Source organism: Bos grunniens, chromosome 10 (assembly GCF_055505025.1).
Source record: "Bos grunniens cultivar Pamir isolate PY7600 chromosome 10, Bosgru_T2T1.0, whole genome shotgun sequence".
Classification (NCBI taxonomy): Eukaryota; Metazoa; Chordata; class Mammalia; order Artiodactyla; family Bovidae; genus Bos; species Bos grunniens.
Window position 1 is genome coordinate 82,186,772 of NC_141174.1, and position 14,615 is coordinate 82,201,386.

Genomic DNA, 14,615 nt, shown 5'->3' on the forward strand with positions numbered 1-14,615 from the left:
GCCCTAGGTGGGGCTCCAGTTCCATCATATTCTTGCTGTGGGATGTTTAGCAAGTCACTTAAGTCTCTGTGCTTTAGTTTTCTGGGTTGCAAATGGGAGTACGAATGTTAGGCTGAGCTTTGTGAAACTGGAAAGTTTTGACCATATTTGGCCCACAAAAATTTCATATGGTTTAATAAATGAAGTGTAAGCTGTAAAGCGCTGGATACATGGTCTCTCACCAAATCTGACACCTCCTCCAGGAAGTGCTCCCTAGCTACCCCCAAGCCTCAGTGAAGTACCCCTCCTCAAATCTCATTGGTCAAGGCATGATTTAGCACACACTTCTTTTCTGTCTTGCGTTTTCTCCTCTTTCTTGAACATGATTGTAGATTCTCCCCAACATTGAGCCCATCAAGGGCAAGACCTGGGTCTCCCCTCCTAATTCCCTCAGATTGCTGGCATGCCACAGCTATCCTCTATAACAGTTTTCACAGACAGGAGACCAGGCTTCACAAGGGTTTTCCATGAACCTGCTTTAATAAACAGTCATTTCTTCACCCAAGGGTGGTCCTGCTGCTAAGTCACTTCAGTCGTGTCCAACTCTGTGCAACCCCATAGACGGCAGCCCACCAGGCTCCCCGGTCCCTGGGATTCTCCAGGCAAGAACACTGGAGTGGGTTGCCATTTCCTTCTCCAATGCATGAAAGTGAAAAGTCGGACCATGTATCTGACTCTTAGCGACCCCATGAACTGCAGCCTACCAGGCTCCTCCATCCATGGGATTTTCCAGGCAAGAGTACTGGAGTGGGGTGCCATAGGGCAGTCCTAGATAGTCCTGAATGGGTGGTATTAATTAAATTGAGGGGAGGGGAGGTGCTAGATGGGGAGGAATTAAGGGGCCCTGACTCCTGGCCAGCCTGTGACACCAGTGTGCCAGGAAGCAGAACCCTGATTGAATCCACCATGTACTACACAGAGCCCCTTCAGTGACATTAACTAACTTCTAGGGTCCCTCACTCATGTATTGAGTTGATATTATGGATCTGTTCTCTGCCCCCTCCACCACCACCACCACTCTGAATTGGTGCTGAGTTCCCTGAGATGAGTCTGACCTGTCCTCCCCCTAGGGAGCTCAGTCCTGAAGGGGACACGGACTACACTGTGTAATCAATAGTCAGGCTGATGGGAGCTCCTGGGCCATGGGACCCCAAAGCAGGGACATGGCCAAGATTTGGGTGGTCAGGAAGGGGGTTCCTAGATGAGGAGATGTCCCTGCCATGGGTCACTGGGGAGCTGGTTTGGGTTGACTTCCTAAAGCTGGGGTAAGGCAGCCTAACTCCTGGCTGACACAGATACCCAAAGAAGTGAGTTAAATGGCACACCAGGGCAGGCAGGGCTCACCACTGGATAAAAACACTCCTCCTCAAGGAGACCCAAGGACATTCAGGGATTAGGCCTCCCAGCATCTGTGCAGAGAACTGTCAGCTCAGAACCGCTCAAAAGTAGAAATGCCAGCAAGCAGTGATGTCATCACCCTAGTCATTCCCTCTCCCCCCTGGGAAGTCCTGTAGTCCAGTGGGTGGAGAGCAGAAAAGCTTCTGCAAGATTGCAGAAAATTTCTGCTCTGAATGGGGTGCGAGAGATGGTCACAAGTGGGCTAAGAATGAGAATTCAAAATTCTTTGAAGAAAACCTTGCTGTTATTCTTTAGAGAGGTGGCAGGGCTGGGGGACCTTTTTGTCTTCCCCCTGTCAGTGCTGAGAATCCACTTCAGCATTAACACGAACTCCAGCCTTCTCCAGCCAACCCCTTCCCATCTCATCTCTGAGCTAATCTGGCGCGTTGGCCCTGACAGGGTCTAAGTAACCCCTGGGCCATCTCGGCAGCCCCCAACCCCGGGGGGAGGGTCTGGCCAGCCCGGCTTGTGAGGATGGGGGTCAGGGTGTCTCTTAGAGTGCTGGAGAGGAGTACCGCTGTATCTCTGGCAGAGCTAGTGGGATTTGTCCATAAGCCCGGAGACTGCACGGAGAGAGATAAGCACCGAGAGACTGCACAGCTGGATCGCCTGCGGGCCTGGGGGTGGGGGTGGGGAGCGGACTCAAAGGGAGTGGGGGCTGTGCAGCTGCTCAGGGGTAGGGGGCCTGGGTGGAGAAGGAACTCCCCTAGCGTTGGGGTGCCACAATTTGCAGGAGAACCCAGGGAGAAGGAGGTCCACAGCTAGTCCCGGAATGCCAGGTCGCCCAGGAGAGCCCGCTTGCTGGCTCCCCGCTGCAGCCAGCTAGTCTCGGAAACCCGCATCGGAAGCACCCCGGAGTGCGTGATCCGACCCCGCATCCGTGACTGCTGCAGGAGCATTTCCTCGAAGTCTTACCTCGAAGGGTTTGGGTCGCACCCGCGCGCCCTGTGCCTCCTGGAGTTTCCCCCACGCCCTCCTGGCCGGGTCGCCGCGAGGTTCCGCAGGGGAAAGACCAGCGGGGGATTCGCCCCCGCCCGTGTCACAGGAAAACCCCGGGAGCAGCCCCGACGCAGTGCATTTCCCGGAAACCCCCTCTCCAGGCGCGCTGCGGGAAGGCCCGGGACTCCGCAAACAGACGGCCCGCCTCCCCGGAGGAGGGTCGGAGACCCAGCCGAAAAGCATAACCGCGGGGGAGAGGCGAGCCCGGAGCTCAGAGAAGGAGAGACCGGGAAACCCGGCCCCACCCCCCTATCTTGGGGTGGGGAATTAGCAACCCAAGCCCGAGCCCTGGGCTTGGGCGCGCTCCCAGCCTTAGGCCAAGGAAAGATACTCGAGGGTTGAGGATTAAGGTCGTCTCTCACCTCAGCCCCTAAAGTCCGGCAAGGGTCCACCCTGCTCCCCCCGCCGGGCCCGCCTCCGCCCCCCTCCCGGCCCCTGGCCCGCGCGCCACTGCCCCTTTAAGAAGCCCAGGTAGGCAGGCCGGGCTGCGGGAGCCGCTCCTATGGCAACCCGCGAGCTGCGGCGGCTTCATGAATATTCCGGGGCGCGGGAGCCGAGGGCTGCCGGAGGGCGCTCCGGGGGAGGCGGCCGCTGATGTAAGCCCGGCGGGCCGCTGGGCTCCGCTTGGCTGCAGCGGGAGCCCCGGGACGTGCTGGCCGGGCTCGGCCAGAGGAAGCGAGGCGAGCTCGCGAGCAGCAGCTGGCCACAAAGCCCAGGCGGCAGAACAGACAGACAGCCCGCCTGCCCGCGGGACACACGCCCCAGAGGAGCGCTGGCCGTGCGCTCTGCGCTCCGGAGCGGTTTTCCGAGCGCCGCGGCTGCAGCGCCGTTTCAACCCGCGCCCATTGTTCCCCGCGGGGGCGGGGCGCCTGGAGCCCGGCCGCGCGCCGCGCCCCTGACCGCGGGAGTGAGGGAGGGAGGGAGAGCGGGGTCCCCGCGCTCAGCTGGACCTGGGAGGAGGCGCAGCGCGGAGAGCCCCGGGACCCGAAGCCGGACAGGGAGCCTCCCCGCTGCTCACAGCCTGCCTAGCATGGGCGCCTGAGGCGGCTGGCGCCGGCGGCGAAGGACGCGTCCCTGCGGGCGGACTGACCGGCGGGAGGAGCTGGAGCCGGTCCGCGGCACCGCACCCGCGCCCCTGCCCCCGGCCCGGTTCGCGCCCCGGCCCCTGGAGCCATGGACAAGCTGCCGCCGTCCATGCGCAAGCGACTCTACAGCCTTCCGCAGCAGGTGGGGGCCAAGGCGTGGATCATGGACGAGGAAGAGGACGCCGAGGAGGAGGGGGCTGGGGGCCGCCAGGACCCCAGCCGCAGGAGCATCCGGCTGCGGCCGCTGCCTTCGCCTTCACCCTCGGCTGCCGCGGGCGGCACGGAGCCCCGGGGCGCGGCCCACGGGGCGGCAGACGGCGAGGGGTCAGCCCGCGGCGCGGGCAAGTCCAGCACGAACGGCGACTGCAGGCGCTTCCGCGGGAGCCTGGCATCTCTCGGCAGCCGGGGCGGCGGCGGCGCGGGAGCGGGGGGCGGCAGCAGTCACGGGCACCTGCATGACTCCGCGGAGGAGCGGCGGCTCATCGCCGAGGGCGACGCGTCCCCCGGTGAGGACAGGACGCCCCCAGGCCTGGCGGCCGAACCCGAGCGCTCCGGCGCCTCGGCGCAACCTGCAGCCTCGCCGCCGCCGCCGCCGCCCCAGCAGCCGCCGCAGCCGGTCCCCGCCTCCTGCGAGCAGACCTCGGTGGACACCGCGATCAAAGTGGAGGGAGGCGCGGCCGCTGGAGACCAGATCCTCCCTGAGGCCGAGGTGCGCCTGGGCCAGGCCGGCTTTATGCAGCGCCAGTTCGGGGCCATGCTCCAGCCCGGGGTCAACAAATTCTCCCTGAGAATGTTCGGCAGCCAGAAGGCGGTAGAACGCGAGCAGGAGAGGGTTAAGTCGGCCGGGTTTTGGATTATCCACCCCTACAGCGACTTCAGGTAAGGGGCCCCGGCGACGGTCCGATGGGTTCTCTGAGCGGTCGCAGGCATGCTTGTCTTCTCGGCCCTGCCTCTCAGCCGGAGTTAACTTTCCTTCCTCGCGCTGGGAGCTTGGGGCGCCTCGAGGCTCCGAGACACCCCCAGACCTCCTCTTGCACCGCGCTGAGAACTTTCCTCTGTGCTCCAGCCTCCCAACCTCATCCTTTCCCGGTCTCGGCCGCATTAGAGGCAAGCTGAAAAGGTGTTCTGAGCCTGGCCTAGCCCTGCCCGCAGCCACGATGAGGCTCTGCCACCTTAAGCCCCACATCCCGCCTCCCTCTTCTGGGCTGCAGAGTCGGGGTGGACATCCCCAAGGCTGCTCCAGGTCTTTCAGCCTGCAGAGCAGGGCCCGGAAGACAGAGACTGACCTTTTGGCAGCTGGGCCAGCTCCTTGGGCGCTGACCCCAGGCATTATTATCTGCCTTCTGTTGTCCTGGGAAGCTGCAACTGGGGAGGAGCTCCAGGGAGACTGAGGTCACTGGGGCCTCAGGTCCAGGGTAAAAGCCTTCTGCACCCACCTTAGCCCTGGGCCCAGCCCCCCATGCCAAGTAGTGGGCCAGGAACAGGCACCCTGGGCAGCTGGCATCCAGATGAGCAGGGCAGCATGACCTTGCTTGTCGTGGTCAGTGAAGATGCCTGGTGCCCTGACTGATGAGCAGTTGCCCCGTGCCCCATTCTCACCCCAGTGGTCCAAGCACCAGCATCTGCTAGGTCTTTGATGGGTCAGCTATGGTTCCCCAAACGGTCTAACTACCAGTCAGGGAGAGGAACCCCGCCCCCTCCTCATCACCAGAGTAGATGCCACTCTGGGCCTGAGGGGGTACTGTGCAAAAAGAGAGATTGATGATTTTCTCTGAAGTTAGAATCAGCGATGCCCCTACCCTCATCAGGATGTTGGGGCCTCCCTGGGCTTTCCTGATGCACAGCATTGAAGTGAGTGTCGAAAACGTTCACTCTTTTGAGGTGGGTTTAATTCATTCTCTCCCTCTCTCCCTCTCTCCCTCTCTCCCTCCCTCTCTCCCTCTCTCCCTCTCTCCCTCTCTCTCTCTCTCTCTCTCTCTCTTGGGGCCCTGCCCCCTATTTAGCTCTCTTCCCTGCCTTCCCTGCTCATCTGCCAATATAAATGAACATTTTGCCAACGCAGAGCCCTCTTTGCAAACTCCAGGGAAGCTAGGTTTGTAATGAGAGCAAAGCCGTTTTCCATCCAATGAGAGAGATTTCTTATGCTAGGAATGACCAGTCAGGCAACACTCAACGGCTTAAAATAGGTGGTGAATGGAGGGCCCCTACCTTTTCCTATTTTGAGGGATCGCTCTACCTAACTCTAATATCCAAGATTCCTGTTCCCAGAGGGCATGGGCATCCAGAGGACAGACTAAACAAACAGCTACAGTCCTCAATGAGCTGATGTGTGAGCTGATGGGAGACCCTCCCATGAGGAACTGTGGCTGCTTCCCTATACCAGTTTCCTAAAGTGTGGCCTCCCCTCAGTCAGTACTGGAGCCTGAGGATCCCAGCCTGAGCTAGGGGAGGTGTGGGAAGGTGCTGTTGTCTCCTGCATTCCCCCTTAAGGCGGGGCTTGGGGGGTGGTATCCTGGGCTCCTCCTGTCTCTGAACTCCCTGGTGGTGCTGGCAGGTAGGCCATGTCAATATCAACCTCCCTTCCCTTGCTTGGCTCCCTGCTGGCTTTGTTGTCTTAAAGCCTCTGTTCAGAGTTCTCACCACCAGCCTCATTGCCTGGGATGGGAGACTGCTAGGGACCAACCCCAGGTATGCCTAGCTTCTGCTTACAACAGGCATTAATGGAGCACCTTCTGGGAGCTGACTTTTACCCTCCCAGTTGCCCCTTACCCGGGATGCTGAAGGGGTGGGGCCGGGCTGACTGCATCTATCCAACCTCCCCTGCCTTCCTGATCGAACTCTGCCTATCTTGGCATGTCTGTCTGCAGTCCCCTTGCTGCAGAATCTCCTACTAACCACAGGCCACCTGGGACATGGCGGAGAAGAGGGTGGTAGGGATAGGGAGGTGTGGCTGCAATGGGATTGATAAATGGGCAACCAAAGAAGGGTCAGACTGGGCTTTGAATTTGGGTTTGTGCAACAAGCTACAGGAATTGGGAGCAGCAAGCATACACCTGTGTGTAGCCTGATGCTAGGTGCGGTGCAAGAGAAGAAATCCAAGAAAAACTATGTGTGTGTGTGTGTGGAAGGGTTGTGATCATGCCTCTAGACCAAAGCAGCTGGTCTCATCTTCACAAGGTCAAAGAGACAAGGACTATGGCCAAGTCTTCCAGGCTGAGAACACCCACCAACTCAACCCAGCCTCACTCACCACCCTGCCCCACCCGCCCCAGCCAACCCAGCACCCTAAGCCTCAGTCCCTTGAGTTTCAGCCACTGGCCTTGGGCCTCTATGTGGAGCCAATCCCCAGTGTCCAGCTCAGGCTTCACAAGAGCCTCTGTGAGCATTGTTCAGGCCCGTTGAGGATTGATCGATCATTTTGACGGGCAGGAAGCATTGATCCAACAGAATTGGTTTAATAAAGAATCTCCAGCAAACCACGATAGATTGAGTTTGTGGTTTGGAGTTCAGGGCTTGCTGTCACAGTCTGCTTCCGGCATCTCCTCTTCCTAGGGGAGAAAAGTTGGGTGCCTTTTCCAGGGGCTGGACTTGGCTACGCTCTGAAGGGCCTACGTAACTTGGGGCCTGGAGATAACAGGCTTTTCTTGGTTGCCTCTGCTTCTGCACATCACCCACTACATGCACACATACCGTGTCCTGGCTACCCGCATGACTCCTCCAGTCTCTACACGCTTGTCTCACTTCCTCTCCCCTTCTACTCCGCACTTGCCTTTTGAACCCATATTTAGGGTTTGGTAAGGGAAGAGACCAGAACATGCAGCCCCTCAGGACTTTGCTCCCCAGGCTCCTGCCCAAGGCTGGTTGGCCCTTGGGTCCTGGGTGGGTCCTTCCTTCCACATGAACCATGTCTTGGAAGCTGAGCTTGGTGGTGGGAAACTGGAACAAGTAAAAAATAGTATCTGTGTGATCTTGTTTTCCCAAGAGGAGAGGAAAGGAGTGGGGAGACAGCCCCCCTTGCCCCAGTGAAGATGTACCTGGTTTTGTTCCCAGAAACTAGTCAGGCTTTCAAGTGTCAGTCTCAGGGGGTTGTCCTGAGTATGTGACCTCTAGGTGTCTGAGCAGATATCTTGGGGCTGTGTGTGTGGCCTTGGGGACTGGAGGGAAGTCCCTATGTAGGACGTCAGTTCGAGGGCTACTCCTATGCCCCAGACTCCAGCTTGGCCTTGAGAGTGGAGACAGGCAGAAGCTTGACTCTTCTCATCCCCCTGCCCATTCCATCTCCTCGCCTAAGCTTTCTGAAGCTATAAAGAAAGGAAGGAAAGAGCAGGCTCTGGAGGGTCCTTCTGCCAGGGGCAGAAACAGCTGGGTCCAAAACCACATAAACTGGGCCAATGGCTGGTAGGTCCCCGGGTTGGCCTAAAACTGACTTTCTGTGCTGCTCGATGGCCCAGGAACTGCCACCGCCCACCTCATGTCACTTCCTAGCCTTGTCTGCTAGGGGCGCCTGCTTGGGATATGAGCCTTCCCTGCAGCTCAGTTTTCCCATCCAGAAAATTGGTGTCTGCCAAGCCAGACACCCATTGTCCAGCTGTGGTCACCCGGTGGAGGTAAGGTGAACTGTGAGAGAACAGAAATGTGGAAGTGACCCCCGCCACCCTGGCCACACTGCTTCCTTCCCTTAGATCTGAGCAGACCAGATGGGCCTCTGTCCTTGGTTCAGGCCAGTGGTTCTGGATCTGCATCAGAGAACTGAGAACCTGCTGGAAACTATAGAGTTTCTATCCAGAAAGACACACGTATCCAGACACACTTGATATGCACTCTCTCAATTTCTGGGGTCTGTGGACCCCTCCTAAGTTGAAAACCATCTAGGTTGTGAGCCTCACTCTGGGCCAGCCCCAAAGAGAGTCTTGGCCTGGGAGGGGCAGAGGCTGGCCTCCAAGAGCCTTCACTGGGGCCCTCTGTAACCTGAGGCTTGGGCTGCCCGTGGCCTGCAGCATGCAAATGAAAACGGGGCAGACGAGATGCTTTAGGAGGAAAGGTGCCCTGCTGGGGGACGAGTGATTTGTCTGCCTCCTCAGTGCTCTGCCTGTCTCTCTCCCTTTCACCATGGGAAGGGTTGTTCAGGTCAGTAGTGAGGAGGAAGCAGGCAGAAGCAGGATGCTGGGCCTGGGGCGTTCTGGGGCCTTCCTGGGGGGTCTTGTCCAGGACTGTGCTTCTGCTATCAGTGTGGAAAGCCAGGAAAGACACTGCAGGCTGCTGTGGCGCTAGGGGAGGGGGAAGGGCGTTGGTGCAGAGGGGAATTCCAAGGTGAGCTGCCTGGGTGGTGCTGTCAGCTGGCTCAGTGGGCAGCAGGATTCTCCAGTGACGAGGACGTGCTCCACCTGCTAAGACTCGGGCAGGTGGAGGATGTGCTGCAAAGGCCAGCATCCAGCGCAGGGCCAAGGTGCTCCCGGGATGTCGGGTGCACAGAAACCCAATGGGGCCGGGGGACCAGGACCCTCTGGGTTCTCCCCATTGCAAGGCTTCAATTCCCTGTCCAGCTGCTGCAAGATGAGGCCGGGGGCCTTTCTCCTGCCCGGCCCCGCCCCATTTGTTCCCTTGGCTGCTGTGAGCGCCAGGCTTTGGGGCAGTCAAGTGGGCTGTCTCACACAATGCTGGGCCCCCTGCCTTCCATGTGCCCTCCTCTCCCAGGCTGAGGGCCCTGGGGTCTCCTGGGATGCCTTCTCAGCCCAGTGTGGCCACCCTCATCCATCTCCCCCTCCTTGCCCATCACATGGCATTTGCATAGAGCTCTGTGTCGGTCACAGTGCAGCGCTTCTCATGCCATCCTGGCATCCTACTCACCAAGGGCCTGTTAAAATGCAAATTCTGACTCTTTAGGTCTGGGATGGGTCTGAGCTTCTGCATCCTGATAAGTGCGCAGGTGAACCGAGGCTGCTGGTACCCTGCCTAGAACCATGCTGAGAGTACTGAGGTTCAGAGCGTGTGTTCCACGCATAACCTGGGCTCCCTGACTGAGTTTCTTGAGACCAGAGACTCTCCTCCTCTTGGCCTCGAGGACACACAGCAGGGTGAGTTCTGTGAACTGAGTTGAGTGGCCCTCAGCCACAGAGGTCGGCACAGGCTTGGGGATGTCAGATCCACGGCCTCCCTCCCTTCCTGCATCACTGCCTGGACACTGCCGGCCCCGGATAGTGGCTGTTGGGATGGGGCGAGCAGGAGGAGGCCAGGTGGCCCGAGGGCCCTCATTAATCCGTCCTGTCCCACTGTTTTCACAGCTTCTTGCCCCTTCAAAGGGCCGGAGGGGTGGCCGGCTAGAGAAGGGGCGGGGAGTATGGTGACTGCTGTGTTGTAATGAGATTTCTGGGAAGGAACAGATGTTGTCAGTGAGGGAGTCCAGAGGTGCCAGGCAGGCGAGCTGGTGTGAGGGGAAGCTGATGGTGGCCGGCTGGGAGGAGGACAGACACATTCAGTGAGAGCAGTGGCCTTGGCACCTTCGGAGGGGGGGGTCTCAAGCTTAATGCCCCTTCCCCCACCCCAGACCATGCCTAGCGGCCCCACTGGGCTGGACTTGCCTGTCACTTCTCGCTGCCACTGCCCAGCCTGGTAAGCATCCATCTTCATCTAGATGACAGGGCTGACAAGTGTCATCGCAGCCTGAGTGGCCCTTGTGCCTGTCACAACACTGGCCACCGTGGGAGAATTCACCCACAGCAGAAGGTCTGGCCCCAGTCCCCCGGGGGACTTGTCATGTAACTGAGGAGGCAGCCGGCTCCAGCACACATACCCCTTGGCTCAAGGGCTCTCACAGAGCTGCTGCTGCCAGCTGCTAATTAATAGAAGGGCTACTGAGGCCGGCCAGGCGGTCCTGCTTGGGCCCAGGGGATGTTGAAGAATCCACATTTCCCAGCCAGAGCGGGCCACAGGGAGGCCAGGGGCACTGCCTTGGCTTCAGAGAGGATGTTCTCTGCCAGCCAGGCTTTACCAAGAAAGCATTGCCAGGGCCGTGGAAATCTGTGATCCTGGAGCCTAGGCGGCCACTCAGAGACACTCTGTATCATCATCACTTACCCAGAGCCGGGGCGAGAGTCTGCCCAGTGAGGTAGTGAGCTCCCTGTCACCGAGGCTGCTCAAAATGAGACAGCAGTACTTACACCAGAGGTTGCTAAGCAGCATCCTGTGGACCAAATACAGTGCCCAGATGTGTTCTGTTTGGCCAGCACAGCGTGTCATAACAAGTCTGAGACAATGTTTAAAACGGAAGGATGTCAGACAAAGATTTGGCTTCCCAGCTTCTCTTGAAAAATTGGAAACTGGCAATGCCGGCCCCACGTTCCCACCCCACGGCAGGGAACTGGCGCTCAGCAGAGGCCTTAACCTGGCTTTTGGTCTCCAGGTGCCCACAGTCCCCTCCGGTCCTGTGGTCTCTGGCCTGCACCCAGCCGTATCACTTGTGCGCGCTGCCTGACCCCACGGGCTTCTGAGTTTACAACTCTGGACTCCAACCAATAGAGACCGAAGGCAGGTGGACTCACAGACCAATAACCACCACTTACGAACCACAGCCACGTGCCAGACTGTGCTAGGAACTCCATTTCTCATGTTTCACTTATTCTTCACCGTGGCCCGAAAAATAGGTTCTATTGTCCGCAGCTTACAGATATGGGAACTGAGGCTCTGATGGGGGAAAAAAAAAAAGGATTTGCTTGAAATCACACAGCTCTGAAGCACCAGAATTTTTAATAGAATTTGAACCTGTTCTCTAGGACTCAAAACTTGTACTTGTCCCTTTTCTCTCTTCCTTCTTTTCTCTGTGTGTGTGTGTATGTTAGCTTTTAAAAGCTAAATTACAAAAGTAGTTCAAGAAAACATTCTCCTAAGGATGAAAACATGGCAGATAATACTGAGCACACATTATCTGTGTGGAGGAGCTCAGCTGGCATGGGAAATTGAACAGGCCTCAGAGTACCAGATCTGGACAGGGCTTAGCAAGCTCCTGGCCTAAAGTCTTTATGTTATAGGTAGGGAGCAGAGGACCAGAGACGGACAGTGACTGGCCCAAGGTCATAGAGTAAGTCCAAGTCAGAGATGAAACCATAACCCAAGAAGGGTTTTGGCTCAGAGGTCTTAGGGCTCCACAGCCTACCCCACCCCCAGCCAGAGAGGGGTCCAGGGAGGAGTTCTGAATGGTCTCATCACTGGGACGTTTTTTTGTCTCCCCAGCCTCATGCCTGAATTTTGGACTGTTGAGTATGTTCAGGATCCATCTTAATTTAAGCTCATGCCTATCCTAATCCCCCACCCTGGGGCTGCTGCCCCTGGGGATCTGGACTGGGACACTTGCCCACCTGCTTCCCCTGCACAGCCTGACATGGAGACCTTTGGGATTTTGGAACTACATCTGGATGCCACTGATGTCTTTGGGGTTCAAAGGGGAAGGGGACAAGTAGCCAGTGGTGTCTGTGTCTTCTCCACCAGAGAAATATATGGTCACGGGGTCTGTGAAGAGTGGAGTCAGTCTGTGGCTTAAGGCTTAGTGTGCGACCAGGATCAGGGCTCAGCCTGGGACCAAGATAAGGCCTTGGTCTGAGGTGAGGAATTGGAGTCCTTGAACAGAGTCTTGGAGCCAACCTCAGTGCCTCCCTGAAACACTGGGGCTGGGGACAGGGTGGGCAGGTTGTCCATTCCATTCTCTGCCCTGCCAACCCCACCCCCAAAATCCCCCCTTCTTTTAAGCTCCCAGAGCTCCTACACCTCTTAGCATCTGAGCCAGCTGCCTGTGGTCTTCTCAGGGAGGTAAAGTACGAATTATAAATACTCAAAGGTTCTACCGCTGCCAAAGCCAGAGCCACCAAACCTCACACGTGCCCACTCCTGCCATGCTGTGGTCTCTCATTGTTTGGAACTGTATCTATCTTCCCAGCCAGGCAGCCAGCTAGTGGCTCCTGCAGAGTAGTGCTCAGGCTGGGCAGAGAGATGTGCTGGCTTGGTAGAGGCAGTCCCTATTTCCCACTGCATCCCCACCTCTGGGCTCCCACAAATAGCCGAGCAAGCCGCGGGACCTCCAGGTCTGCTCTCGGCAGCTGCGGGGGCCTGATAATTGGCTGATGATGATTTTGTGTCTGTCTAAGCATTTACCCGTGTGGGTGGATATGTTATGTCTGCACAAACGAGGTTTTCAGAAATTAATACATAACACAGGACTGGCTAATACCTTGTCTTCTGGGCTTGGAAAGGGGTGAATGAAGGGAGGTTGTGCCCACTGGGAGATCAGATGCTCCAGTCCAAGATTATTTTCACCCATCATGGAGAATGGGGATCTCTACCCGTCTGGCAAATAGGAGGGTAGTATTTCAGCTCCTCTTAGCTGAAATAACCCTGGTCGGCTTTGCAGGAGGGCAGATAAGAGATAGACCAATTTGGACTGATGGTCGGGGAAGGCTTCCTGGAGGAAGCAGAGCTGAGCTGGATCTGAAGGAGAGAGAGACCCATTATGCACACTTTCTTGGAGGCGAGTGCCTGGGACCTTGAGACGCCTGACTGGGTATTGTCAGACAAGGGGGCAGATTACTCCAAACCTGCCCTTTTGGACCTCCACTCGTGAAGCTTAGCCCTTGAGGACTCTGACCCCATGACCCCGGGTCTTGCCCCCCAATGCTGCCTGAGTATGTGTGTGTGTGCATTTGCAGGTAAGTTTGTCTGTGTCTCTCTGGCCTCTGACCCTGGGTCCTTGCAGCCCAGGCCAGCTCTCCCAGGCCTCAGTCCCAGCTGCACAGCCTCTGAGAAGACTGCTTTCTTCTGCCATCCTAGACCCGGAAGGCAGATGTTACCACTGTAATAATGTCACTGAGTGTGTGGCCTGGAGCCCAGAAGTAATTACCCTGCGGTTCCCCATCACAGGCTGGAGCAGCCCCTGTCAATGATTAACCTGAGTCCCCGGCCACTTGACGCCAAAGCCAGCCATAGGCTTCTCCTACCTACGATTTGTCAGAGGATACTAGGTGATATCCCCTTCCCCACGGACAGGAAAGACCCTCCCCCTCAAGCCCACAAGGCTCCTAAATGCCACTGGCAGCTTTTTGAAGAAATATGGTCCAGGAGGAGGGACTCTGCAGCTGTGGCCTGTCCTCATGTAACATCAGGGCCAGCCCAGCCCGGAACCCTGGGCCTCTCATCCCAAGCTTCTCCGGCTTGTAACTGTCCACCCTCCCACGCTGGGTTTGCCTTCCTGACCCTCATCCTGTTCTGCCGGGTGACCTCAGCAAAGTCCTTTCCTCTCTCAGAGTCCAGCGTCATAGCTCAGTCTGAGGCTGAGAAGGGAGCAGAGCTAATTGGCCAAATAGGTATTGAACCCGTAATCCTGACCCCATTAGTGCAAATTGAGCCGGCAAAGCAGGGACCGTGCTGCTGACAAGTAGAGCTGATGAGAATCTCCTGCCCTGTTTCCTGAGACTCTGAGAGGCCCATCCAGGCGTGATCTTGGATTTACATGGCCCCTGTGCTCCCGGAGTGTGTGTGGGGTTCCTCTTTCTGTGGCGTCTCCACCAGCCCCTATCCTGGGGATCAGGGCCGGGGCTCCCTAGCACATTGTTCGGTTATGCTGTGTCTGTTGCCTTCCACCCCCCCAGCCATTAGATCACAGCCCCTGTGGGGGTGGATATCAGGCTTTTCTCTGCGCAGAGGCCCCCACCCACCCCTTCCTCCCAGTCACCTCTTCTCTGGGGTCGGGGCTGCTGTCTCCTCCTGGAACTTTCAACATGGTCTCAGTTCAGATAGGAGGATCCACGGAGACCAGGTCACATGGACAGCTAAGGCTGGAAGAGTCCTGCAGGGCAGAGCAGTAGGACCATTGGCTTTGGAATTGGCAGGGGAAGGAAATGCGACAATGTCCATCCTGTCCCAGAGGCTCTGGGGAGTCATCTTCCTGCCATGTTGCTCCAGGGCTTCTGTGGACAGAACCGAGGGGGCCAGCTGGAAGAAGAGGCCAGGTGAGACCAGGCTGTGCCCCATGTAGCTGGGTGGGCTGAGCCATGCCCTTACCACCTTGGCTTTGCTCTCCTCATCTGAAAATGGAGCTGGAGAGGGGTTGGG

At 57.7% G+C, this 14,615-nt stretch overlaps 2 protein-coding genes across 4 annotated transcripts in view; one reads left to right on the forward strand and one right to left on the reverse strand.

The window, feature by feature from the left end:
• Positions 1-2,634, reverse strand: part of REC114 (REC114 meiotic recombination protein) — a 194,127-nt gene extending 191,493 nt beyond the window's left edge. For both annotated transcript variants that reach the window (XM_086322602.1, XM_086322601.1), the window contains exon 1: positions 2,353-2,634. In XM_086322602.1, coding sequence (XP_086178728.1) covers positions 2,353-2,619 — 267 coding nt within the window. In that variant the 5' untranslated portion in view covers positions 2,620-2,634. The remainder of the gene's footprint in view (positions 1-2,352) is intronic.
• Positions 2,635-2,790: 156 nt separating this feature from the next.
• The window catches only part of HCN4 (hyperpolarization activated cyclic nucleotide gated potassium channel 4), a 49,407-nt gene continuing 37,582 nt past the window's right edge, over positions 2,791-14,615 (forward strand). For both annotated transcript variants that reach the window (XM_086322597.1, XM_086322598.1), the window contains exon 1: positions 2,791-4,400. In XM_086322597.1, the coding sequence (XP_086178723.1) occupies positions 3,610-4,400 (791 nt within the window). In that variant the 5' untranslated portion in view covers positions 2,791-3,609. The remainder of the gene's footprint in view (positions 4,401-14,615) is intronic.